We start from the raw sequence: 25,978 nt of genomic DNA on the forward strand, positions 1-25,978 counted from the left end.
CCAACAGTGTAAGAGGGTTTCCTTTTCTTCACATCCTTTCCAGAATTTGTTATTTGTAGACTTCTAATGATGGCCACTCTGACTGGTGTGATGTATCTCATTGTAGTTTTGATTTTCACTTCTTTTATAATTAGCGATATTGAGAATCGTTTCATGTGCCTGTTGGCCATCTGTATGTCTCTTTTGGAGAAATGTCTGTGAAAGTCTTCTGCCCGTTTTTCAATTGGGTTGTTTGGGGGTTTTGTTGTTGTTGTTGTTGTCGAGTTGTATGAGCTGTTTGTGTGTTTTGTAAATTAAGCCCTTATCAGTTGCACTGTTTGCAAACATTTTTTTCCCATTCCTTAGGTTGTCTTTTCGTTTTGTTTATGGTTTCCTTTGTGGTGTAAAAGCTTGTACTCTTGATTAGGTACCACTTGCTTAGATAAATACCTTTTAAAATGCAGATACGTAAACCTTTGTAAAAATCAGAGCCACTTGTTTTCAGCATCTAGAGGTAATTTGAAGTTATGTAAACCCCCAGACTTTTCATGCATCAGCAGCATCAGGTTTGCAGCATAGTTGTGCAATAATAATTCAGTAATTTTGCTAATGTTCATTTTTAACTTCCAAATATACCCAATTTGACAATCAGGTAACTGCCCTCTAATCCAGCCAGATTTTTGTTGTCATTTTGGGGGGTTTTTTGTTGTGGTGGTGGTTTTTGCTTTTGTTTTCTTTTCCCCTTCAGAGGAAAGCAGTTGTCTTCAGAGTCAGGGCCTGGAGTCAAGGTGTGGTCAAGATATGGTCCAATAGCTGCTCTGCAAAGCCTGGTATGCTGAACACTCGTGGGTGCCTGCACTAGGCTCTAGCAAACCCTAGTGAAGTTCCCTAGTCTGCACATCATCTCTTATCCCACCTTCATTTTTACACCTGAAGATGTGTGAAGAGATCCTGGCTATCTCATTGAGTCCTTGTGAAAATTAGACAACAAACAAAAAGTCTTTACAGTTTCTAATGCAATAGACAAATATTATTATTGTTTTAATAATAGATTTATACATGTTAAGACAGGAAGTTACAATAAAGGGGATCAATATCCTTTAATTCAGGAGGATATCTCTATTTTCCAAGAACACCTATCTATTACTGGATTTCTATTGACCTACAGGGAAGCACAATGGTAAAGAATCTGCCTGCCAATGCAGGAGATACAAGAGATGCAGGTTCAATCCCTGGTCAGGAAGATTCCCTGGAGTAGGAAATGGCAACCCACTCTAGTATTCTTGCTTGGAAAATTCCATGGACAGAGGAGCCTTGTGGGCTTCCATCCATGAGGTTGCAGAGAGTTGGACACAACTGAGCAACTGAGTATGCAGGCATTGACCTACAATCTAGATTTGAAAACTAGACTAAACCCAAATTTGCTTCTGAGAAAGGAAAATGAGGACAGAGTATGTTTCTATTAGCAGTCTCTCAGCTTCTCGCAGAAAACTCTGCCCACCCCACAGATGGCTTCCCCAGAATGCTCCTCCAGAGCCACACCCAGGCAAAAGATGCTGGCCTGAGACACAGCCCAAACCATTAGTAGACACACTTCCAGTTTGACAAGATGAGTGAGTTTTCTTCTCATTATGGATTATATTTTCTTGACACCTCTTAGTTACTCACTAACCCATTTCACCATGGCCTCATAACTGTTTTGCGAATAGAAAAGATACAGGAGAATTTGGAGAGGCATCAGTCTTCTTAAATATGTCTACTTCAGCTCTGGAGGCCCAGTTTCCCTGGAGGCTCTCCCTGGTTATTTTCTTAGTGTCTAAGGACTAGCCATAGCCTTCTAATCCCAGAGGTGAGAAGGACAGGCAGGGACACCTCAGATCCCATCCTTTCCTGGGCTGAGAGGGTGTAGCCTCCAGCCAGATGAGTCCATTGGCAGAGACCATTCTGGCCTGGGCTAGCCTACCCGCTTAAGGCCGCTGGCAGGCTTCTCTACCAGCCTCCCTAGGAGAGATGTGAGTTCCTGGGCTATGCCTCTGGCTCATTCTGAGAGACAGGCTCAGGGTAGAGGGGAGGTGCCAGTCAGGTGGAGCTGGACTAAAGGGAATGGAGTCAAAGGCAAGACAGTGAGGCACGCCATGGGCACTGGGGTTCTGGGGTAGAGAATGCCCCAATACCACGTGGCAGCAGGACTCAAGCTTTGACCACTTCTAGGGCTTCACGGACACAGATTTGATTAAAATGAAACAGCACAGGTAAAAGTCACTCTCAAAAGAGGAAAGAATTTGAACCCAGCGTAGCTGTTGGCCAGCCACAAAGTTCTACTTGAAGTTAGTGTCCCATCTATGGAAGTCTTCCAGAGGAGTTTAGACACCTGTCTTGGGGTAAGGGTGAGTTGGTAAGATGTCCTCTGTGAGCCCACCATGCTAGGCCACCTTAAGATTAAGCAGAATGACCTACCTAGGCCTCAGTGACTTTAAACTCTTCCATTCTTCTCAACTCCATCCTAGGTGGCCTGAAGGCCTGGACTCTTGCCCCATAGACTCCATGGCAAACCCTGAGTTGACAGAGCAGGAGATCTGATTCACACGTGACACAATTATTCTAAGAGCTTTCAGAATGGTATTGGCAGAACAAGGCAAGTCTTGATGAGAAACAAGTCTTCACTCGTTTTCCACACTGTTCTTCCTCCCAGAGTAAAAAAGAATCAATCCTGCTCTAGGATAACATCAACATCCCCTAGAACTATACCCACTGAGGGAGCCCTGTGCCCACACCTGTGCTAACCTGTCCCAGACCCTCGGCCACACGTGCTCCCCAGCACTTCTGGGTCAGCCATGTTTGAAGGATGAGGTGACAGCAGTTCAGAGCACGCAAGTGGTGGGGGCAGAATTTGAACCCAGGTTCCAGTGACCCCAAAGCTGATGCTTTTTCCCATGTGGGCTCCCTCCAACCTTAGATGGGCTTTAGAAAGCCAAGATTGATCTCTGGCATCTTGTTTAATCTACAGCTTATGCTATAATTATGGGATAGTACCAATTCTGAAAGAAGTACTTTAATGACGAGATATGCATAAAATTCACATAGACCATTACGAAAGTTCTATAACTGTCTTCAGATGAACATGATTTTTTGAAAAAAGAAATCTTTCAGAGAGAACTCACCTTTGGTTAGATGAGTTTCTGGATACTGCTGGTAATGTTGTCCTTTTTTGATGGTAAGGGAATGATGGATCTTCCTTGGAGCTCATAGCCGGTGAAATGAGGGGTAGGACGGTAAATTGCCTTTATCTTCTGCACACCATTCCACATGATGGCAATGTCACAAAAGACCATAGGCAAAATTCTAGAACTTTCTCTGAAAGAGGAAAAACAGAGGCCCTCTCTTTTCCTGGACTTTTGCTCCCCTAGTCCTCTTCCACTGTCAGATTTCTAAAATGAAGTTCAGCAGGCTTTGCTGTACTAACTCCACACCCTTGAGGCTCAGCCCCACATCCTCAGAAAGGCTCAGAACACATTCTTTTCAAGGTGGAGCTCTTCACTGTCTCCAGCCTGGGCTCTGTCCTCATTTATAGCCTTCAAAGTTTTCTGAAACTGGGGGCTTCAGGTTTATAGACTGCATAGAAAAGCTTGTCTCCACTTGAGTCTTTGCAAGCTAATGCAATAAATGTGACCATGTTTTGTCTGTTTCCTGTTGTTACTGTTTGCCTGAATAAAATGGACTGAAATGATGATTTCTCTATTGGCGGGAAGAGGTGAATCCCAGCAAGGGAGTTGCTTTCTGTTTATAGAAAATCTGCCAAGGAAGGTATTGAATGAGGAAAGTTTGGGGAGCCTGGACAGACATCACAGCAGTGATGTGATGCAAAGATGAAGAGGTGCAGGCCTGCTGGGGGCACTCGGGCACCAGGCCTTGTCACATGAAGGTGCAGTCCCTGTGGGCTGAACGTCCCTGTGGGATGCATGTGGGAGCAGAGTCCATGGGTACCTGAACAGGACTGAGGCAGAGGTCATGGCTAGAGAGTGGCGGATCTTGATTTGGTTTGGAGGAACATCCGGAACAAAAACCTGGTTTGGGGAGTAGAAGGGGCATCTCGGGGAAACAGAGGAGGAAAGAAATAGAACTGGAAAAGGAACCACAGAACCCCAGAGGCCAAGGAACTGGGATTTATACATTCTCGCTGAGCAGGAGAAGGCAATGGCACCCCACTCCAGTACTCTTGCCTGAAAAGTCCCATGGACAGAGGAGCCTGGTAGGCTGCAGTCCACGGAGTTGGTGAGTCGGACACGACTGAGTGACTTCACTTTCACTTTTCACTTTCATGCATTGGAGAAGGAAATGACAACCCACTCCAGTGTTCTTGCCTGAAGAATCCCAGGGACAGGGGAGCCTGGTGGGCTGCCGTCTATGGGGTCGCACAGAGTTGGACATGACTGAAGCGACTTAGCAGCAGTAGCAGCAGCTGAGCAGAAGCAGCATGTCACATGGAGAGGTTCCTTCCCCACGCCCTCCCCAACACTGCATCCTATACACTTTTATACTCTTCCCTACCACATAGCTTAAAATGGTGTTTCCTTGGTTTGATTTGTGTTTCTTAATTATATATGTGGTCATATAAATTGGTACAACTTCCTAAGAGGACAGTTTGGCGACATGTAGCACACTTGATAATTCTCATAGTTTTTAGCCGAGTAGTCCTGCTGCCAAAAATGTATCTCGTGGATACATTCAGAGATTCAAATCATGAAATCATTACAAGATTTAAGTCTCATAAGTCACATAGATTGAGGTCCAAAGGTGATCACACAAACATCATTCGTGAAGACCAAACCCAGCACGGGGGAAGCCCCCACCAGGTCCCATCCCTCTGTGCCAGGCTGCCCAGCTACTGTGGCCACAGGACAATGTGGGCACCTCCAGGAGCAGGGTGGAGACTCGCGTGGATAAGATGATCCCACATACCAAGAACAATTCATTTTAAACTGTGTGAGCAAAGACTGCCATATGGCTAAAACTCTTTTGGAAATTAACTATAGATGTTTCTTGTGTGGGAACAGTAGTTTGCAGACTATTGTTTTATACCTCATGACTTTCTGTATCGTCTGCACTTTTTAGCCATACATCCACGTGTCAGTATATTATATTCACAAATAATATACTGTAGCCACATGTATTTTGTTCACATGGGCAAAGAAGGTCAAGCTGTGGTTATGGGAAATCCAGTGTAGAGCGTGAGACCCCAAACTTGCTCTTGCATGGCCCTGGGACTTCTCCAGGGGCCATGCTTCAGGCAGCAGTGTATTCTGGAATCATATAATAGCAAGGGGAATGGCAAGAACCCAGCCTTCAGTAGGGCAGTGTGGGAGCAAGAAGAGCTTGGGAAATAATCTTGCTGCTCTGGGAAGTTGATGGCCATTCTGGATGCCCCAACCCCGCAAAGGCCCAGGAAGTTCCACCTCTCCCTCCATTTGTACCTTGAGACATTTGGTCACCACCATCATTTTCTGTCCCACAGGAGGTACCCCAGCTCCGACAAGACCATGCTGCAGAAGTGGCAGGTACAGTGACCCCTCAGAACACTGTGGGTTCAAGGAAACCCTCAGGAAAGCAAATCAGCAAATAGCTCAGGCCCCAGGGATGAAGAGAGAAGGCACACTGGTGAATCAGGAGGGATCTTGTTTTATTAATTTGTTAAAATGTCTCAAGCATTTCCCTGAAGAGATCTCAGTGACAAAAGGCGATTCTTGAGTCAGAGCTGGGGAGTTAGTATGAGCGTGTGTGTGCATGTACATAAGCTCTGTGTGCACACACATGCTTTATCCATGAAGGTGTACACATATGTATAAATGGACACACAACTCAGGAAGGTACAGATTTCACTTCACTTCCTGGGAAGTCATATGTGGCTCCCAGCCTGGATGAACTGACTCTTTGCCTTGGGTTCTCAGTGGAAGGAAAGGATCCCAAGAAAGACAGCCATACAGAGCCCATGGCAACAGGAAAGTAAATCTTGGTCACTCATGTCCAAAATCCTTTCCCAAGGAGCAGGCCAAGGAAAGGAGAGACCGCAGCATGCAGGTCCCATCAGAGATGATGTCTGTACTGGCTGCTCATGAGCCAGGTGGCCTTGGTGAATTTTTCCCAAATATAGTCCCTGGCTCCATTCATGACTATACATCTTGAAACAGAGGGCCCTAAGAACACAGAGTATCCTAACTGGCAGAGTCAGAAGAAAGAAAGTTCAGGTTCCCAAGAAAGCAGATCATTGAGCCTGTTGGTAAGGGCCTCTTTCCTGGTGACTGCAAAGAAGCCCCCAGCTTATATTTTCAATCATAAAGCAGTCAGCAGTAAGAAGGTCTGATATTTGTGCTATATATTTTAATCAATTTTTGAGTATTACCCAACAGTTAACACAAAAGAATGCTTTAGCCTTGGCTTGGACCTCTGAGCTGTGTTTTTTTCCTAGTAAACTTTGCTTCCTGACTATATTTACTTCAACTCATCTTGGAATTAGTGTGGCCTCCCCGAGTTGCCCCGGCTCCAGGCACAAGGTTCCCACCTACACAGCTAGGGCCTCCTGCACAGGTCTGGGAGTTAGACCCCTGTGGCTCTCAGGAGGAAACCTGTTGGGTTTATCCCCACTTTGTCTCTTCTGGCAGAAAAGAGACATCAGCAACTTCGAGTATCTCATGTACCTCAACACCCTGGCTGGGAGGACCTACAATGACTACATGCAGTATCCAGTGTTCCCCTGGGTCCTGGCCGACTACACCTCACAGGTAGGTGTTCACGTGGTTGGTATGCAGGTGTCCTGTGACTTTTTGACCCTGATGACCAGAGCACCTGCAGTCATGCAGAGCCTCTGCGATGGGCTCAGTCCACCTGGGCCTGAGGGCTGCTCCAGGCTTGGCCCCTCACCTGGCCTTTGGAGTCTGGGTGCCTGGGTCCCTGTCCCAGCCCCACATGACTAGGGCAGTAGCTGACATGTGCCCCAGAGGGTTTCTTGGCTCACTGCTACCATGAAGACAAGAGATACCCATCTGCTGAGATACTGCCATGGGCCAACACTGGTCCATCAAGTGAAGAGGGCCATGAGATGTGTTCCTAGAACCAACAGGTAGAGAGGGAGAGGGAGGGAGGGGGAGAGAGAGAAGGAGAGAGCAAGAGACACAGAGACACAGTGAGAACAGACTCCTCCCCTGCAACCTGACTTCAGTAACTGAGATGATGATATGTGGAGGTGATGCTATCACTCTAGATCTGGACCAAGACATGTAGCCCTAATGGAGGCTGATGGTAAGACTGGGTCATCGCTCTTTTGCCCTCTGTCCCTGGACCTCAGCAGGCAGAGGAGGGAGGAGCAGAAAAGTGACAAGTTTGGCCAAGGTGATGTCACTGGGGGACAACCAGGCTACGGAGCAGTGTCCTGACCACCTGGGCTCTGGCCATCAGGAGACTTGTGGGGCTGTGTATGTAAATGACCGGAGGTGTCTGGGTGCACTACAGATAAGCCCTGGCCAGTGCTGCCTCAAACTGTTTAGGCAGCTCACCCCCAGAATTTGGGAAAGGGGCCTCAGTCTTTTGTGAGCTCCCATCCCAATTTGAGACACAACACAGCAAACCTTTTCTCACAAGCCATACATTGCTTCTCATTGCTCGATCATCTGGGGCCAAGGTGTTTCAGAAAGGAAACTTGCCAATCCTAGCTTCAACTCACATATTACAAATAGGTGGGTCCCCAGCCCATTTTGATTAGCCCATATCCTGTATTAAAATTTGATTTCTTATATCAGTGTTTAAAAATTGGGAGATTTCTTCTAAAAAGCTGGTATTCCAATATCTTTTGGAGAATTTGGAGATGTGGCTACAGCATCAGCTATAGCTGAGCGGGTTTCCATGCTGCTGTCTCTCAAGGGGTCTCAGGAGCTTCACTCCTGCTCCCTTTTCTCACCAGCCATGGTGGCAGGCCCTGCCTCCCCAGGAAAACTGATGATTCACTACAGGTGGAAAGGAAGAGGCGTGTAAAGAAACACCTCCTTCTATAAAGACATGCAAACTCAGAGGACACCCAGCCCTGAAAACTCTTCATGGTGCTACTGTTGTGTATTCCAAGGGCAGGGGAAGGGGCGCCAGGACTGCTTTCACCACCCCAGAAGGGAGGTGCCTCCCAAAACACGAGGCCGTCGCTGTCATTTCCTCCCCAAACAGACGACTTCTGACTGTCTACAAAGTCAGTTTGAGTCTAAGCAAGAACCCTGAACCGCAAACTGCTCAGCGAGGGCAGAAGCCAAGTATCCATTGACAACAGGAATTCTTTTGAAAGTCTCTTGGGTAACTGGTGGCGATGTTCTGATTTGGGTCAACTTGGAAGAGTTCAGTGTGAAATCAATCTTCCCCTCCTCTCATTTCCCATCTCTCCCCTATTAAGTCTTTGTGGATCACTGGCTGTGGGGCCATAAAACCCTACCAGGCCTGCTAATCACCAGAGGAGGGGGGTCAGAGTGAACGACAATAAACCAATAAAGAGAACCATAAAACTAAAGACCGTGGCTCTTGCAGTCTCGCGGGGGCACAAGAGGGTCCAGGGGAGTTAACGCCAGTTGCACATTTACCTTCTAGACATTGAACCTGATGAATCCCAAGACTTTCCGTGATCTTTCTAAGCCCATGGGAGCTCAGACCAAGGAAAGGAAGCTGAAATTCATCCAGAGGTTTAAAGAGGTTGAGAAGACTGAAGGTGAGTAGATCCCAGCTTGATTTTTTTCTACAATGCTCTTTATCTGAATGCCTTGAAGTGAGAGTTGATAATGATTTAGGTGTCACCTAGCCTACAGACAATTACATTAGGATAGAGACCTCCCAAATCCAGCAGTCTGCACCCTGGTTGCCTGTGAGAATCACTCAAGAAACTCGTTAAAAATGTTAATGTCTGGGTCCCACCCTGGAAATCATGATTTAAATAAGTCTGTGATGGGGTACACTCCAGGTGATTCCAACAGGAAATCAGGACTGAGAACTGTGCTGCCAAAGTGCTTAAACACCTCCATTCCCAGGGGCAGGGAAATGACATCCATTCAGCCCTTTCTGTGTGCACACCAGCCTGCATTCATACATACAACGGTCCATTTTAAAGAGAAGGAAATTGGAACTCAGACTTCAAGCAATTCACTCAAGGTCATAGCCTCTAAATTACGGAGCCTGCATTCATCTGGTTCTAGAACCTAGTTCCCAAATCCTGTTCATTCCCACATTCCCTTTCCAACTTTACTCCCTTCACAGGCCAGCTGCACTCTTAGCGCCTTAGTTTTTCTTTAGATCTGTTCACCTTTTACACTTCAAAGGATGTATTTTAAAGAGAAAATTTTCTGTCATTTATTTGATGCCAGCTATACTGGTTTTCTCAAACATTTTGAAATAAAACATGAAACTACTAAAATAAGGAACATCTATCCGTGAGCCATAAATGATTACCTCATGTGCCGGAGGCAGCCCGTTTCAGAAGGCTCACTCAGCCCCGAAGCCCTGCCGTTGGTGAGCAGGTTCTCAGCAGGCTGAGGTTCTGCATCGCACACTGCCCTGAAGGCCCCTGCCCGCCCCCCAGGACCCCCGCGATGTGCAGGACTGATTCTCAAGCTTGTTGGGGGAGATGGGAGGGGTGGGCAGGCCACAGGTGGGGATGCAGCCCAGCCACGTGCTTTCATTGCAGGAGACATGACCGTCCAGTGCCACTACTGCACTCACTATTCCTCAGCCATCATTGTCGCCTCCTATCTGGTCCGGATGCCGCCCTTCACCCAGGCCTTCTGCTCTCTGCAGGTGAGCGCCCTGCTCCCCTACACACACACAGAGCTAGCTCTCGCAGACTAAAAGCTAGGCTTGGATGAGGCAGGGACCCCCCTGCTAGAAATCCAGCCTTGAGCCCATGATTCTCACTTGCCACTGGTTCCAGGATTCTGGACCATCCAGCTGAGGCAAGCTACTCTTCACAGACACACCACCATGTCTACCCAACAGTCTCACCAAAAAAACTGAAAAATAAGGAGTGAGATATGGGGGGAACATACTCAACATAAATAGGTTTTAGTGGGAAAGGAGAAACAGGAAGCTTGAAGACTTCCTTGCAGGTAAGGTAGGTAGTCAAAGGCTAGAAAAATAAACACAAAAAAGGAAGACTAAAAAGAATATCACTTGTGATGTCAGAATGCATAAAAACATGCTAAGTACAAGTTTGAAGGCTTAAAAGGACAAACAAATTATTTTTAATACTGAAATGCACAGCTAAACTGGAGAAGGAAACTCACCAAGTTGCCTACCCATAAATTAACAGAACATCATGCCAGCTTAGGGTTGCCAGATTTCACAAATAAAAATACAGGATGCCCAGGTAAATTTGAATTTCAGATAAACAATGGTTTATACTAAAAAATTATTGGCTGTTTCTCTGAGATTTGAATTTAGCTGGACATCCTATATTTTACCTGGCAGTCCAATACAGGCTGGAAGCAGGCCAGTCTGACTTTGGGTGAATGCTAGTGTCAAGACACATGGAACATCTGGAACAAAGTGCCTCATGGGAGGCTGGTATGTTTTTCTCTTTCTTTCCCTCTAACTCTACCACTGGGATCTTGAATTAAGGTTATCCAAGGGCACAAGGGTTGACTGGGGAGAGCCATGGGTATTCCAGTTGCAGGTAGCTGGCTCAGCCAATTCCAAAGAGAACACAGCACAGCATCCAAGCTTAGGGTCTCTCTTGATCGAGGCCTTTTAAGGGTCCTACACAGAGGAAGACATGGCCATGGAGGGTAACAGGCTGCTGAACTTTCAGGGACTCACTCTGACAGCCAAGCTTCACCAAAGAAAAAGCATGAGTGTCCCAGGAATTGTGTAGTCTGACTTCACCAGCAAGTTCACTCCTTAAAGTTACTCAGATGAACTTGACCCCAAGACAAAAGGCCACTCTGGGTCAGCCCTAAAGCCATCATCTGGGCCCTGGGTAGGAACAAATAGGCAAGGTCAAGGCTTTCTCCCCAACCAGCAGCAGACCCCTCCTGTCTTCTGTGTCTTGGCACAGTCCCCTCTCTCCTTGAAGGCATGGATTGTCTAGACGTTATATAACCCACCTCCCTGGAAATTAACTCAAAAATAACAAGCGTGCTTCCCCTGAGCCTTTCTCAGGCAACAAGCATTTTAAGTAAGTTTGGTTTGGAGAACAAATGGCCCCTGAGCTATTTATTCCCCATGCCAGGAATCCCATCCAGCTGTTCCTCATCAATCCACGTGGAGTGATGAGCCCGCTGACCGTGATGGCCCTGCCTCCCATGATGATTTTCCACCCAGGGAGCTCTAGGTGCTTCAGAAGTTTCCCCTCACCCCTTCAGTCTCACCAAGTATACAGCCCCATCTCTACCTGTTACAAACGGTCATCTCACAGAGAGATGAGGCAAACTGAAATAGAAATATCGAGCTGTGAGATTTACATCCCACAGTTATTTTATTTTATTTCTGCATGTCATTTTACTCTGGAAATGAGGGTTAATTATGCACATCTCACTGAGCCATTGAGACTAAAGGAGGAAATGTGGGTAAAGCCCCTAGCTCAGGGCTGATGCCATGAAGGGGATCAATCATCCTTGTTCCTATCTCCCTCCCGCCGTCAACCAGATCTCATCTGAGCCAGCCTGAACTGGTGCAAGCTGCCCCTCTCTGGTTTAAGCTAATTCAAGACGGCCTGGACTGTGTCAAAGTATTCCAAATGGTGTGAGCCAGATGAAACAGGTGTGCTGCCAACCTATTGGGTTAAAGCCATTTTGAAGCTAGTCACATGGGTCTGAGCTTATTCTAGCCAGTTTGGTCCAATGGCGACCAGCCCAAACTGGTTTGAGAGGGTCTAAACCAGTGCAATTTCATTTGCTTTCACATGGCACCAACGCAGTCATATTAGCTTGAGTTCTTTTGACTCCAGTGCTGACGTCTGATGTGATTCCTGGTTTTTCTGGATTCAACGCTCTCTGGGACACATTGGCTCATCCAAGTTGAAATCTCCATGACGCTTCTGAATTGGTTTCTCCTTCTGACTTTGAACTGCCTCTTCTAGTAGGTCACAACCAGTCCAGGCCTTGGAACCAGCCAAAGAACCAACTGACTCTGCTTTTCCCTTATCATAAAAAAGAAACTGTAATCTCTAGGGAATGAATACAGCAGCTACATCTGAGGGGAATGTGTGTGGCTCCCATCTGGGAGTCTTGGGGCCTGCGCAGACTTCCTTAGGAACTATCTGGTATCTTCCTGGAGTCAGGCTTCTCCCTCCATTCCACTCTGCCTCCTGGGGACAGACTTGTTTCTTCTCAAAAGACTTTTGCTTCACCTCTGTGTGGTGACAAGGAAAGGAGGCTCCCTACATTCTCAGCAGCCCAAGACTTCTAGCCCCCATCCCCAGCATGGATCTCAGAGTGGAAAAGTGGAAGAAAGGTGGAGAAGTGCAGAATCCAGGCAACGAAGCCTTTCTCACTCATCTGGAGAGCAGGGACATGAGTATGTCCAGTATCTCCAGAGCAGGAGCACATGCAAGAGTCAGCAGAAGAAAGTGCACACTCTTGTTCTGGATGAAACAAAGTCTGCCTCTGAGCTATTACGTGACTGAACCACAGAGATGCACTCGATCCATGGCTGGGCCAGAATGGCTTTGGTGTGGAGACGGGGTGCCTATGCACTCCCTCTGTGGTCTGATGGAAAACAGGTACAGCATTCTTTGGGCTGTAGCCTGCCCACTGGGCACCGTGCAGAGGGGTGTGGACAGCTTAAGAATGGCAGTGTGGCATATTCTGATCCCTAAGAATAAGGTTTCTTTTATTCTTTTCACATTTAAATCTTATCAAGTCTTATTAAACTTTATTAGGCTGGTCTTAGAATTGATGTCTACCTCTACTGTTGCTGTGTTTGCTTTTCTGCCTCAAACCTGTTATTACAGTGATCAGTTCAGTTCAGTTCAGTTGCTCAGTCGTGTCTGACTCTTTACGACCCCATGGACCACAGCACACCAGGCCTCCCTGTCCATCACCAACTCCCGGAGTCTACTCAAACTCATCTCCATTGAGTCAGTGATGCCATCTAACCATCTCATCCTCTGTCGTCCCCTTCTCCTCCTGCCTTCAATCTTACCCAGCATCAGGGTCTTTTCAAATGAATCAGCTCTTTGCATCAGGTGGCCAAAGTATTGGAGTTTCAGCTTCAGCATCAGTCCTTCCAATAAACACTTAGGACAGATCTCCTTTAGGATGGACTGGTTGGATCTCCTTGCAGTCCAAGGGACTCTCAAGAGTCTTCTCCAACACAACAGTTCAAAAACATCAATTCTTCAGTGCTCAGCTTTCTTTATAGTCCAACTCTCACATCCGTAGCCTTAACAAGATGGACCTTTGTTAGCAAAGCAATGTTTCTGCTTTTTAATATGCTGTCTAGGTTGGTCATAACTTTCCTTCCAAGGAGTAAGTGTCTTTTAACATCATGGCTGCAGTCACCATCTGCAGTGATTTTGGAGTCCCAAAAAATAAAGTCAGCCACTGTTTCCACTGTTTCCCCAACGATAACCTCTTATAATCCAGAAAATACAATACATGAACAGTGTGACCTGGGTGGGTGCACATGCAAGCCGTGTGACTCAGGCTCCCGCTGGTGATGTGCTTATCCCCACTCCCTGGGGTGTGAGGCTGCTGTCTACCGAGCTTGCTTCCCTGGATGCTGTGATCTTGGGAACCTTGCCTGCAGGGAGCCAGTGTCTGTGAGCCTTCAGACAGTTGAGCAACCAGGAGGCCACACCAGGCTGGGGCCACAGCACAGGCCCCCATTTCCACCCTGGCAAGAGTACGGGCTGCTCTCAGGCCTGAGCTGGGAGATCCAGTCTGGGCGGGGCAGAGCAAGGCAGCCAGCACCCCAGCAAGGGCACAGTGCCACCTCCACTGCCACTGCTGCATTTAATAAGAAATTGAAATCAAGTGCTGTGTTAATTAAGTCACAGCCCACGTGAAGTCAGCTGCTGCCAGCAGTGGGGAAGAATTTTCTGAACCACCTGAGGCGAGGTGACTGCTTTTGTGTAAGACATGCCAACTGCAGAGAGGACCGAGGGCTCTGGGCAGCATTGGGCACAGGCCTTTCACCTGGGGGCTCTGTGAATGCCAGCCCCTCGTGGAGTTGTGTCCATAATAAAGGGGTAATTGTTATTACCCTTGAAATGCCTATCCAGGGACACAGGTGCACATAGATTCCGTGTCCTCATACAAAAGGAATAGCTCCTTCAATACAAAAACTCCTTTCAAGGTGTTTGCAGTTTTAACCAATGCACTGTAATCATGAACTTTACTCTGATTTTAACTCCTGTCAAATACTCAGCAACAGTGCAAAGTGGAACTTGTCAGTCATTTCTTCCTGCACTCAATTCAGTTCAGTTCAGTTGCTCAGTCATGTCTGACTCTTCGCGACCCCATGAACTGCAGCACTCCAGGCCTCCCTCTCCATCACCAACTCCCAGAATCCACCCAGGCCCAATTCCATTGAGTCGGTGATGCCATCCAACCATCTCATCCTCTGTCATCCCCTTCTCCTCCTGTCCTCAGTCTTTCCCAGCATCAGGGTCTTTTCCAATGAATCAGCTCTTCGCATCAGCTGGCCAAAGCACTGGAGTTTCAGCTTCAACATCAGTCCTTCCAATGAACACCCAGGACTGATCTCCTTTGATTCATCTCTTAGTAAAATTGAGCACCTCTTAAAGTATTTTAATTGAGACAGATACTTAGGATTGTATTATTTCTGACCCCTTCAATATTGGAAATATTCTTCTGGTGTCTTTACATATGAGTGATGTTGGCTGGGCGTAGACTGTAAGCTTTTGCCTCAGAAACCTACGGACTTAGTTGCCTTGTCTTTTGGCTTTAATGTCACCTGGGAAATCTTCTGCCAATAAGAAGTAGCTCCTCTGTTGATAAGAGTAACCTTGCTATTAATTTTTTTGGTCTGTTTGGATACTCGGAGGATTCATTAATCTTAATATTCAGAAATATCTGCAGGATAGATTTAGGAGCATGTCTGGGCCCAGAAATTCTCTCTTACCACCCTGTTTCCATCCAATCTCTGGACCCAGTTTGATTGTTGCTTGATTTTGTTTTGGACTTTCCTTATGGGGACTCTCTGTAAACCTTGACTGTGCTTCTCTGCCTTACTTCTCTCCTTTCCTCCTTCTGACTTCTCTTCGTTATCTCCTTCCTTCCCTTCCTGAGACTCAAGTCCTGATGGGACTCCTTGCTGGCAGCCACCAGAGTCTGTGTCAACCCACAGACTTTGTAACTAATATGAGTTACAAAGCAGCTCCACTTTTCCTTCCAGGGAATTCGGCGTTTCTTTTGTATTGCAAAAGTGAGCAAACCCATTAATTTTGAAACAAATGTATGCAAATACATTTATTAATATAGGAAATAGGAAAATCAGTTATTGCTTCCTTTATAAATAATACAGGCTTAAGTTTTAAAGATATTACTTTTGCTAAAATGCATTAGACAGCTGTGAAAAAAATAACATTTTTCTTTGTAGTAATATCTTTAACCAGATTTGTAGCACTAACAATATTTCCCATGTATATATTATTTTTATTTAATACAGGTAATCTTTTTATTACCAAATCATATTGTTTCTCAGGAGATTACCATCAGCACTCATAAAAGCTGCAAAAGGAAAGCGGAACGACGAGGCAGCATCCATCTCCCTCCGATGCAAGGCTCGGGCTGCAGATTAAATACACAAAGCTCTTAATACATTTCAATGAGTCACTTGTTAGGAGCAGATTTATTTAGAAACACCCCCTCCACCATTTTGTTTCCATTTCAGTTTGAATCTGAGAGTGGGCTTCGTCCCCTAATTTTACCGTTGTTTAGTCACGAAACAACCTGTCCGACTCTTTTGTGACCCCGTGGACTGCAGCCCACCAGGCTCCTCTGATCATGGATTTTCCTAGGCAAGAATACTGAAGTGGCTTGCCATTTCCTTGTCCAAGGAATCTTCCTGACCCAGGGATCGAACCTGCATCTCCTGCATTGGCAGGCGGGTTCTTTACCAGTGAGCCACACGGGAAGCCCTTGCCTAATTGCTTAAAACCAAGAACAAAACAATCTTGGAGAAAAGTCACATCTTTCAGCTGCCCAAATACTGTGTTTGGCTGAAACTCCACTGGGTTTCTTGGTGTCCCCGATCCTGTGCAGAGAATGCTAGCATTTTCTTTACACTTTGTCTGCCGCTGATGATGGGAAACCTCAGTCCCTGAAGAGAGAAGGGAGCTGATGGAGCAGAGGAGGGCACTGGCAATTTGAGTTCTATCCCTTTGTTCTTTGGGCCACATGTGCCCTCTGCAGAGGTTGGCAAAAGAAAGGCTAGTTCTGGCGGAACAAAAAAGGCCCAGTTACAATGGGGACAAGTGAATTACTGAATCCCAGAGAGGAGTTGTCCCTTGGGCATCCCTAAACTTAAGCCAACAGACCCAAATCCCAGCTTCAGAAACTTTCTTTTGAAGCCCCTCTGCCCACAGCGTCTTCAGTCATCCAACTAGGACCTCTCTGTCTCCTCCCGACCCCCAAGATCACATGCTAAATAAGGGTAGTGTCAACTGAAGCGATATGACAATTCAAATGAGAGGCACAGAGACTCCAAGGAAGGAATTTGAGCTTGGCTCAGCTGTCAGTCTCAGGACTGCATGGACCCGTCTGTGGCAATGGGCCTTGGAAACAAGGTTGACCCTCATGCAGCACCATATGCTTCCAGCACTCCATCCTCAGATCAGTCCCCTCTTGTCAAGGCTGCTGTGTTACACGTCACCAGGGCCCTACCTGACCTGCTTTCCAGGCCTTGCCCTCAGCTCAGAACATCACTGTTTTCTCCATCACCAGGCTTGCCGTCTCACCAGGGGTTGACTTCTCCAGGAAACTTTCCTGCACATAGACTGTCTGACCCACTCCTTGTACTTTGACTCAGAGCTAACCCTCAGTGAGTGTGTCAAGTGGTCAGACGAATGACTGTGGTTTTCCTGTCTCTGATCTGAACCCCAATTTCTAAACCAGGGAAATGTTGCTCCCTAATCACAGTAGACCATGCATCCTCCGTGGAAGCTCTGGTGCAGGGTTCCAGTGAATGGTCAAGGTGATTAGATGCTTGAAGAAACAATTGCCCACGTGTGTGGCCTGATGTGTGCACATGTGTGGGGGAGTGAATGAAAGGGCCTAAAGGCGGAACCCATGTCTGGGGAACAGAGTGGATGAAGAGGGCCCACTCTAGTGACGTCTGTGCACCCCAAGTTATCACCACACAGTTGATCATATCACCCCTTTTCTGCTTAGGGCGGAAGCTTCGATGTGGCAGATAGAATGTTCCATAGTGTGAAGAACGCGTGGGAATCGGCCTCCAGGGAGAACATGAGTGATGTCAGAGAGCTGACTCCGGAGTTCTTCTACCTGCCTGAGTTCCTGACCAACTGCAACGCCCTGGAGTTCGGTGAGCGGAGCAAGGCTCTGGGGCTGGACAGCTTGTGGGTCATGACATCAATATCTTTGTTAAGCGGCCCCACACACAGGCCCACACCAGACCAGTCTGGTGGGCAGATTAGAGCGAGGCCTCCACTGAGTGGTGTCACTTGATGAAGAGGTAGGAGCCAAGGAAGTGCCTAGCCCCAGGGTGCAGACCACCAACCACAGTTCTACCCAGGACCGCCCGCCTAGAATCCCCAAGGCCCCAGTCTGCAGCAAGATGGCAGCTAGAGAGCAGGAGCCCCTGCTGACAGCCAGGCCTGGCACTGCCCTGCTGAATGCCTCAGGCAAGCCCGGCCCTTCTCTGCCCCATTTTCCCGCAAGTCCCACAAGGGGGTTAACCTGTGAGCAGGACCCAGACGTGCTGCATCTCCCAGCACGGGCTGCTGGGGTGCCCACGGGCACTTTGGTGGCTCCTTCTCTTTCCTCCCCTCCAGACCCTACAGTAGGGTGAGCCATGCTCTCTCACCCACTGCTTTAGAGGAGGGACACAAGTTTCAGGAAGCCCCAGTGGGCAGGCCCTGGCAGCTACACGTACTTTGGGAGCCTCCACTGTGAACCTCAGGGTGACTTGTGGAGGGGATGTGGTCAGAACCCCCTGAAGGGCATGGCCCTCCCCACCCAGAGGTGAGGGGGTGAATCACCCACTCTGAGGAGGCCCTTGGGAGCCAGCGCGGTGCACACGTGTGCTCCGGAGCCCCTCTTCCTTAGGGCCCTCCTTCCTCTAAACCGCGCACATGGGCCTGCACCTCAAGCCAGACCAGGGGCAGGCCCAGGAGAGCTGCCTCAGGCACTCACCTCCTGTGCGGTGGTCTGCAGACGGAACACCAGTGGGGCATTTAAAGCATCCCCAGGCCCAGCCCATCGACTCTGAGCTCGTGGGACTTCGTGGCCTTGGCAGTATTCACATTCTCAGATGCTTCACTTGTTTTAGATGAGAGCTTGACAAATATAAAGGGTAGTTCCCGCAAGTTGTGATGAGACCATGAAAGGAGTGAGTCTGAACCAATGAAGCCAAGAGGAGGGTCCCAACTGGCCTGGGGTGAAGGGGGCACAGAGGGGAGGGCACCAGTTCTCCTTGGCAGTGGAGGCTGGTTCTCTGCTGGAGGGGAGTGCTCAGCGGCAGATAGAGCCTTCAGGCCCAGGCCCAGGGATCCACAGGGAGGTCAGGAAAACAAGTGTGGCTGTTATGCACCTACTGTATGCAAGTCCTTTTTAAGGCACTGAGGATTCAGTTGGGTGTCCTGGGGCGGATCACCTGGAAGGTGTTAATATTCTTTGGTGGGGGGGGGGGGGGGGCGGTGAGGGAGGGATAGAAAAGAATAGACAAATAAGTAAAACACTATTCAATGCTGAGGAAGTCCTGTAAGGAAAGAAGGCAGGAAAATGGTTCGAGGTGCCTCAGCGGCCATGTGTAACTTGGGTCTCCAGGAAGGACCCACCTGAGGAGGTGACAGGTGTGAGCTGAAACTGAATGAGGAGAAAGGCCAAGCCAGCCCTGCAGGCCAGAGAGAGGGGAAAAGGATGCTTTCACCCCAGTTGCACTTGTGGGCCCTGGAGGGTTTCAGAAGGGCTATAGCTAGTATTTACTGAGCAGCCATCATATGCCTGGAACTATTCTAAGCATGTTATGTGTATTTTCTCTTCTGATCCTTATGCCAGCTTAGGAGGTAATAGGTAGGAAAGTGACTCCCCAAGAGGCTAAGCAACTTGCTCAAGGTTATGTGGCTAATGGGGAGGACGGAGACTCGGGCTTGAATCCAGGCTCTTCTTCTTGGTGTCTGGGGAAGCTCCCTCTGAAAACCTTCTGCCTTCACTTTAAAAGTGGAGAGAAAATGCGTAAATTATCAAGTTGAATGAAGAGTCAATAAGATGATGTGTGCCAAGCACCTAGCACAGTGCCCTGGCATAGAGTGAGATGCTCAAAATACAGTCGCTTTTACTGTTACTGTTATTATCTTATTGTTTTAGCACTGTATAAAAAAGCACCTCCATGAAAAGGCATAGAGTGAGGGGAGGGAAATTTACCAGCAATGATGACACAGCCATTTTATGCACGGGCACTGCTTGGAAGCGAGGAGGGTCTTATGGAGGCCCAAAGGCTTAGAATCCAAGAAGGAGTATTTCAGGCAGATAGCGTGGGGTGACTTCCAACAGAGGAGACAGGAAGCAGTGTGGTCTATGCAGGAATCCCGGTACCAGACAGCACAGTGTTTACACACCCCTGACTCCTAACCAGTTTGGCTTCCCATTTACCCAAAGACCTGCTGTCTCTCACCCTATTCAGGCTGCATGCAGGACGGAACAACACTGGGGGATGTTCAACTCCCTCCCTGGGCTGATGGAGACCCCCGGAAATTCATCAGCCTGCACAGACAAGTGAGTTGAGTGGGGTCATGGCAGAGTCCCTGGTATCCTGAATGAGGACCTCGGTATGCCCTCAGTGTCCACAGAGGCTTTCTGTCTGAGTGGAGGGCTGTGATAAACACTCCAGTCCATAAAATAACCTTAAGCAAGAGGAAATAAAGACATAAATATGTCTAAAGAACTCAGAGAAGGGACTGGGCCCCATGCCCTGGGTCGGCAAGAAAAAGCTTGGGTCTGGGCTCTTTTAAGAGCTCCATTAGGCTTTGCCCTTGTGCCAATTTATTGTGGAACTCATGAGGGGAGCAAATTCAGATTCTTATTAGATGGAGGGCAAGTCAGTGCCCTTAGCCAACCCCACAGTCAAGGCCAAGCCCTGGACCGTATTGCTCAGTATAGATCAGAGAGGGGCTGGAGGCCTCAAGGGGTTCCCACTGGCCAAAATATTTGCCAGGACCAGGGAGGACTTGGTTTATGACTCAGAAAGACTGATACGGGTACAGGCCACAGGTCATCTGGGGACAACATATGTTCAACATCATTAGTCATCAGGGAAACATACACTAAACCATGAGATGCTACTACGTAGTCACAACAATGGCTAAATTTTAAAATATTGCAAAATCCAAGAGTCAAGCAAAGATGTGGAGCAACAAGAATTCATCATGCATTGCTGGTGGGGAAAAATGGTACAACCACTTTGAACAAGAACTTCTTATAAAGTTGAAGATGCATTTACCATATCGCTCAGCAATTCCACTTGTATGTATTTACCCAAGAGAGATGGAAACACCACAGAAGAGTTTGTACATAAATATTCATCAGTGTTATTTATACTAGTCAAAAACAAAAAACAACCCAAATGCCTATAACCATAAATGGCTAAGTGAATGATACACCCACATGATGAAATCTTACTTAGCAATAAAAAGGGACAGATAATGGATACATGAAGCAACATGAATGAATCTCAAAAGCATTGTCCTAAGCATAAGAAGCCAAACCCAAAGATATATACTATAGGATTCTATTTTTGTGAGATGTTAGAAAAGGTAAACTAAAGGGACAGAAAGCAGATCAAATCAGGAATTACTAAGTTCTGAAGTAAGAGATAAACAAGGAGAAGAAAACTTTTTGAGTTGATATGAATATTCTATATCTTGATTATAGTCTTGATTACGTCACTGAATGCAGTTTTCAGGACACATTAAGTTGCACATTTATGGAAAATTTTATTATATGTAAATTATACCTAAAAAAGAAAAAAAACCTGGGGGCAAACCTAACTAGTAACAAAGCTGTGTCTTCTCCTCTGTCCTTCTCCTTTGGTAAGGAGAAAGTTCTTCCCTGGTTAATCCTTGTCCCTGGAAATTCAGTAACAGCAGTCCTCACACCTCCTATGGCATTACCCACGTGTGGTCTTCTTAAAAGCATTATGGTCATATGCATCAGAAAACTAACCAAGCCCAGATGACCTGACTTTCCCAAGTTAGCATCAACAGGGAGCCCAGCCAATTCCAAATGACTGTCTTTGGGTTCTGGAGACCAAGCTTTGGATTTGGGCTCTACTCAGCAGAAACGAATGGTGAACCAGAAATCCAAACACTGGCCCACATTTCCTCTTGCTTAAGGTTATTTTATGGACTGGATGGGCCACTAGCTTGAGGCAGGACTGCGTGGTCCTTAGAGGGACTGCACATCCTGCTTAGTGCTCATCCAGCCCAGGGAGGCATCGCTTATATTTCCTGTGCTGAGAGAGCATCCTGAACCACATGCCCCCTCCTGATCTGGGCAGAGGGCCCACGAGTCCATGAGACCCCTGTGTTTTTCATGCTCTTTGGGTTTTGGTTCCAGGCTTTGGAAAGTGATTTTGTCAGTGCCAACCTGCACCACTGGATAGACCTCATTTTTGGGTACAAGCAGCAGGGGTCAGCCGCAGTGGAGGCTGTTAATACCTTCCATCCCTACTTCTATGGTGACAAAATGGACCTCAGCAGCATCAGCGACCCCCTCATCAGAAGTACCATCCTGGGGTTCGTCAGCAACTTTGGACAGGTGCCCAAACAGGTACAACATACCATGATTTTTGTCTTACTTTCTCAAAAGAGTGTGTGCAGGGTGAGCTTGGATGGAAGAGAGAGTGAGAAGTAGGTGAGGACTGGAGAGATAAAATGGCCTGCAGTCACCTCCCTATGCCTTTAATTGCTGTTGTCATGCAGTCACCCAGTTGTGTCCGACTCTTTGCAAGCTCGTAGACTACAGCAGGCCAGGCTTCCCTGTCCTCCACTATCTCCAGGAATTTGCTTAAGTTCATGTCCATCGAGTCCATGATGCTATCTAACCGTCTCATCCTCTGCCACCCTCTTCTTCTGGGACTTTAATATCAAGGTTTAACTCTCCGTAACCCACTGATGTCAAGGGAGGTGATGATATCATTAACAATGATGAAGGCTGCATCCATCTGTGACCCATGTGACAGACACTATGATAAATACACAGTATTTAATTCTTTATATAGGTTTGTTGTGAAGATTAACCAAGTGCGTGAAAGTGTCTGAAATATGATTAACGTTCAAAAAATGTTATTCCTGTGATTCCCTCATTAAATCCTCTCTTAAGTTCTGAGTATGGGGATTATACAGATCAGGAAACTGAGGCTCAGAGAGGCTAAATAAATAACTTGCCTACACTTGCACCATTAGCAGGTGTCACCAGTGAGACCTTACCCCATCTGGCCGGCTCCAAAAACTACACCATATTGACCCCACTGTGAGAGCATCCAAGCTCTGCCCTCAGGGTCCCTGGGCCTTTTGCTCCACCAGCTCTATCTGCATCAGGGCAGTCCCATAGAGATGTGAGACTGCGTTCACAATGACATCTTGAGGCCTTTTTAGCTGATCCCAGCCCCATTCATGGAGAAGGCAATGGCAACCCACTCCAGTGTCCTTGCCTGGAGAATCCCAGGGATGGGGGAGCCCGGTGGGCTGCCGTCTATGGGGTCGCACAGAGTCAGACACGACTGAATTGACTTAGCAGCAGCAGCAGCAGCAGCAGCCCCGTTCATGTTCAAGCTTCCATTTGGTGTAGAGATTTTTTCCCCCCAGCACAATCATTTGGAGGCAGAAGCATGGCCCCACGGACTAAGCAGTCAGGAACCACACCAGAAAATGAATACATAGGCCCAGCCAACTCAAGACCATCCTGGGCAACAACCTTCCCCATCTGTAACCATGAGGCTTGGATGGGCTCATCTAATAACATCTCTTCTGTCTGGCCTTATTGTGACTTGCTCAGGTTCACTCAGCTCCTAGGTAAGGGGAATGTGGAAAGGCCTGAGGGTGACTTGGAGAATGGACCATATATGCAAATGTGGGTTTGGCCAAGGAAGGCTTTGTAGAAAGGAGAGAATTTCAGGAAAAAAAGCTAGAGTAGCTAAACAGTTTCATTTCTTTAATTTTAAAAATATTATACTAGAAATAAATAATTTGAAGTAGTAGTCCACAAGCAAAAATATGTTAATATCAGTAGGATCATGGAATGTACACTCTTTAAATTCTGATTTTAAGTAAGGAGGTATTATATTCCATAATGTCTTACGGGAAAACTCGAACAATCTTTTTGACCAACCCAATATGAGCTTCTAAAAAATATTTCTAAAATAATTATCAGAATTAGAGTTCCCCAGGTGGTCCCAGCTTGAAGACAAGATTAAATGCTTTGGGACCATTCACTGTTCCAACAAGGAGCTGTGCCTGCGAAAGCCGTTACAAGGGTCTAGCCTGTGGTGCTTTCGTTAGTCTGATGTGCATGAAGAACATTCTTTAATGCTCATTTAAAAGTCATCATTCTGAGGTCGGCGGCCCCCGGCGCGGGCGGCCCGGATGCACCCAGCGGCCCGGGGCGCAGGGGAGGGCGCGGCGGGCTCGCGGGGCCTGCAACCCGGACGGCGGGAGCCGGGGAAGCGGGGAGGAGGAGGCTGTGTGAAGGTGCCCTCCAGACGTGGTCCTGATGACCGAACTACAGCAAGATGTGGACGACACCAAGTCTGCCAAAGTGCTCGGGAAGAGGGAGAGCAAAGTTGGCTCAGCCCACTCAGAGGCTGAGAATGGTGTGGAGGAGAAGAAGAAGGTATGCAGGTCGCCAGCAGCGCTGTCTCCCACCCTGTCCAGCGAGGCCGAGTCCCAGGACCAGAAGAGAACCATTTCCATGCGGTCAAAATCCAGTTTCGATGGTGCCCCTTTAGCAAATGAGAAAAGCGACTATAAAACGGAAAGCAAGAATGACTCTAAGATTGAAAGGAAAAAGTCCTCATCTTCAAGCCAGGACAAAGCAAACATGCATTTCCACAAACTCTTTCTAGACGTCCCCACGGAGGAACCCCTGAGGCAAAGTTTTACGTGTGCTCTACAGAAAGAAATATTATACCAAGGGAAGCTCTTTGTATCGGAAAACTGGATTTGTTTTCATTCCAAGGTCTTTGGAAAAGACACTAAGATCTCGATTCCAGCTTTCTCAGTAACCTTGATAAAGAAAACCAAAACTGCCCTCCTGGTGCCAAATGCCCTGATTATAGCGACAGTCACAGACAGGTACATATTTGTCTCCTTACTCTCCAGAGATTCAACTTACAAACTACTGAAATCTGTGTGTGGACACTTAGAAAATACAGGTATTGGCAATGGTCCCAGTCCATCTTCTCTTGAAAACAGTTTCCGGGCAGACCGCCCTTCATCTCTGCCTCTGGATTTCAATGATGAATTCTCAGATCTGGATGGAGTGGTGCAGCAAAGACGGCAAGACATGGAAGGATACAGTAGTTCTGGATCTCAGACCCCTGAATCTGAGAACTCTCGAGATTTCCATGTGACAGAATCCCAGACAGTTCTGAATGTCTCCAAGGGAGAAACGAAACCAACTCGGGCAGATCCCCTCATGAACAGAGTACCTGAGGGAAAAGCCAAGAGTCTCCCTGGGCATGCAGGTCAGTCAGAAACCATTGGACTCATACCCAGAGTAAAGTCTGAGAAATGGCCAACTCTCCACCATATTCTTATATTCTATGCAATTGTTGTCTGTGCACTGATCATCTCGACCTTCTACATGAGATACAGAATTAATACTCTGGAGGAGCAGCTGGGGTCACTAACCTCCAGTGTGGACACCCATCAGACTGAACAGACAGCACCATCTGGCCTGGGGTCACAAGTACAGTTAAATGTGGAGGCCTTGTGCCAAGAGCTTACAGCTAACATAATCAGATTAGAAAAGATACAAAGCAACTTACAAAAGCTGCTTGAGAATGGTGACTGAAGCTCAAGCCATGCAATACCTCGCACTTCCCTTGAAGAAGGTGCTCCCGGGGTGTTCTGGTGGAGTGCTCCCTGCTGGCCAGAGGAGCTAGCGGACGGGCAGCCTCGCTTGCCCTTGGAGGTCTCAGGCTCAGGAAAGGGGGGAATGGGGAATAGTTCTGGTTCCTGTGCAATTAAAAGTTGACCTTGACTCTCTGAGGAAGTTTTCAGTTCTGCTGCCTGAAGCAAACCGTCTCTGGAGGTCTCGGGAAGGGCCCGGCGGACACGTGGATGATTGTGGTTCAGCAGGTTATTGTGACTGTGTCAGCAAACATATTCCACTCCAGCCTTTTCAGTCCTACCCATCTGCCTTTTCTCTCCTGTATCCACCCCCGCCTTAACCAGCCTTCAACGGAAGGGATATATCATGTGCCAACAAACTCGATACAGTCCCTTAAAGAATTTGCCATGACTTTCCAAAAGGAAAAAAAAAAAAAAAAAAAAACTCTGATGGACAAACTTGCTTCAAACAAGTGACATTTGAATTTTGGGGTTTTTTTCCCTTTCTGATGTTATTTTCTGGTTTAAGTGACGTGTGTATCTTAACTTCTCAGCCGAGTATTGGCAAGAAAATTTGGAAAAGCTGATTAAACTATCCCATTAAAAAAAAAAAAAAAAGTCATCATTCTGATTTCTGTTTGTATTGATCACCCACTTGACTTTTCTAGATAGTCTAGCATGTGGTCAAGGGGTGTAACCAAGGCTGCTCTGAGGTCCCGGGGCTGCCTGCTG

General features: G+C 47.3%; 2 protein-coding genes across 6 annotated transcripts in view; both read left to right on the forward strand.

Moving 5' to 3' along the window:
• Positions 1–25,978, forward strand: part of WDFY4 (WDFY family member 4) — a 255,678-nt gene that overhangs the window by 213,075 nt on the left and 16,625 nt on the right. For all 5 annotated transcript variants that reach the window (XM_061161999.1, XM_061162000.1, XM_061161997.1 and 2 more), the window contains 7 exons: positions 5,492–5,534; positions 6,636–6,755; positions 8,596–8,713; positions 9,683–9,792; positions 17,349–17,502; positions 19,822–19,913; positions 21,753–21,965. In XM_061161999.1, the coding sequence (XP_061017982.1) occupies positions 5,492–5,534; positions 6,636–6,755; positions 8,596–8,713; positions 9,683–9,792; positions 17,349–17,502; positions 19,822–19,913; positions 21,753–21,965 (850 nt within the window). The remainder of the gene's footprint in view (positions 1–5,491; positions 5,535–6,635; positions 6,756–8,595; positions 8,714–9,682; positions 9,793–17,348; positions 17,503–19,821; positions 19,914–21,752; positions 21,966–25,978) is intronic.
• LOC133070170 (GRAM domain-containing protein 2B-like) lies at positions 23,806–25,651 on the forward strand. The gene has a single exon (XM_061161996.1). It carries the CDS (start codon positions 23,907–23,909, stop codon positions 25,206–25,208), a length of 1,302 nt encoding a protein of 433 aa, XP_061017979.1. The 5' UTR covers positions 23,806–23,906; the 3' UTR covers positions 25,209–25,651.

Source organism: Dama dama, chromosome 15, assembly GCF_033118175.1.
Source record: "Dama dama isolate Ldn47 chromosome 15, ASM3311817v1, whole genome shotgun sequence".
Taxonomy (NCBI): domain Eukaryota; kingdom Metazoa; phylum Chordata; class Mammalia; order Artiodactyla; family Cervidae; genus Dama; species Dama dama.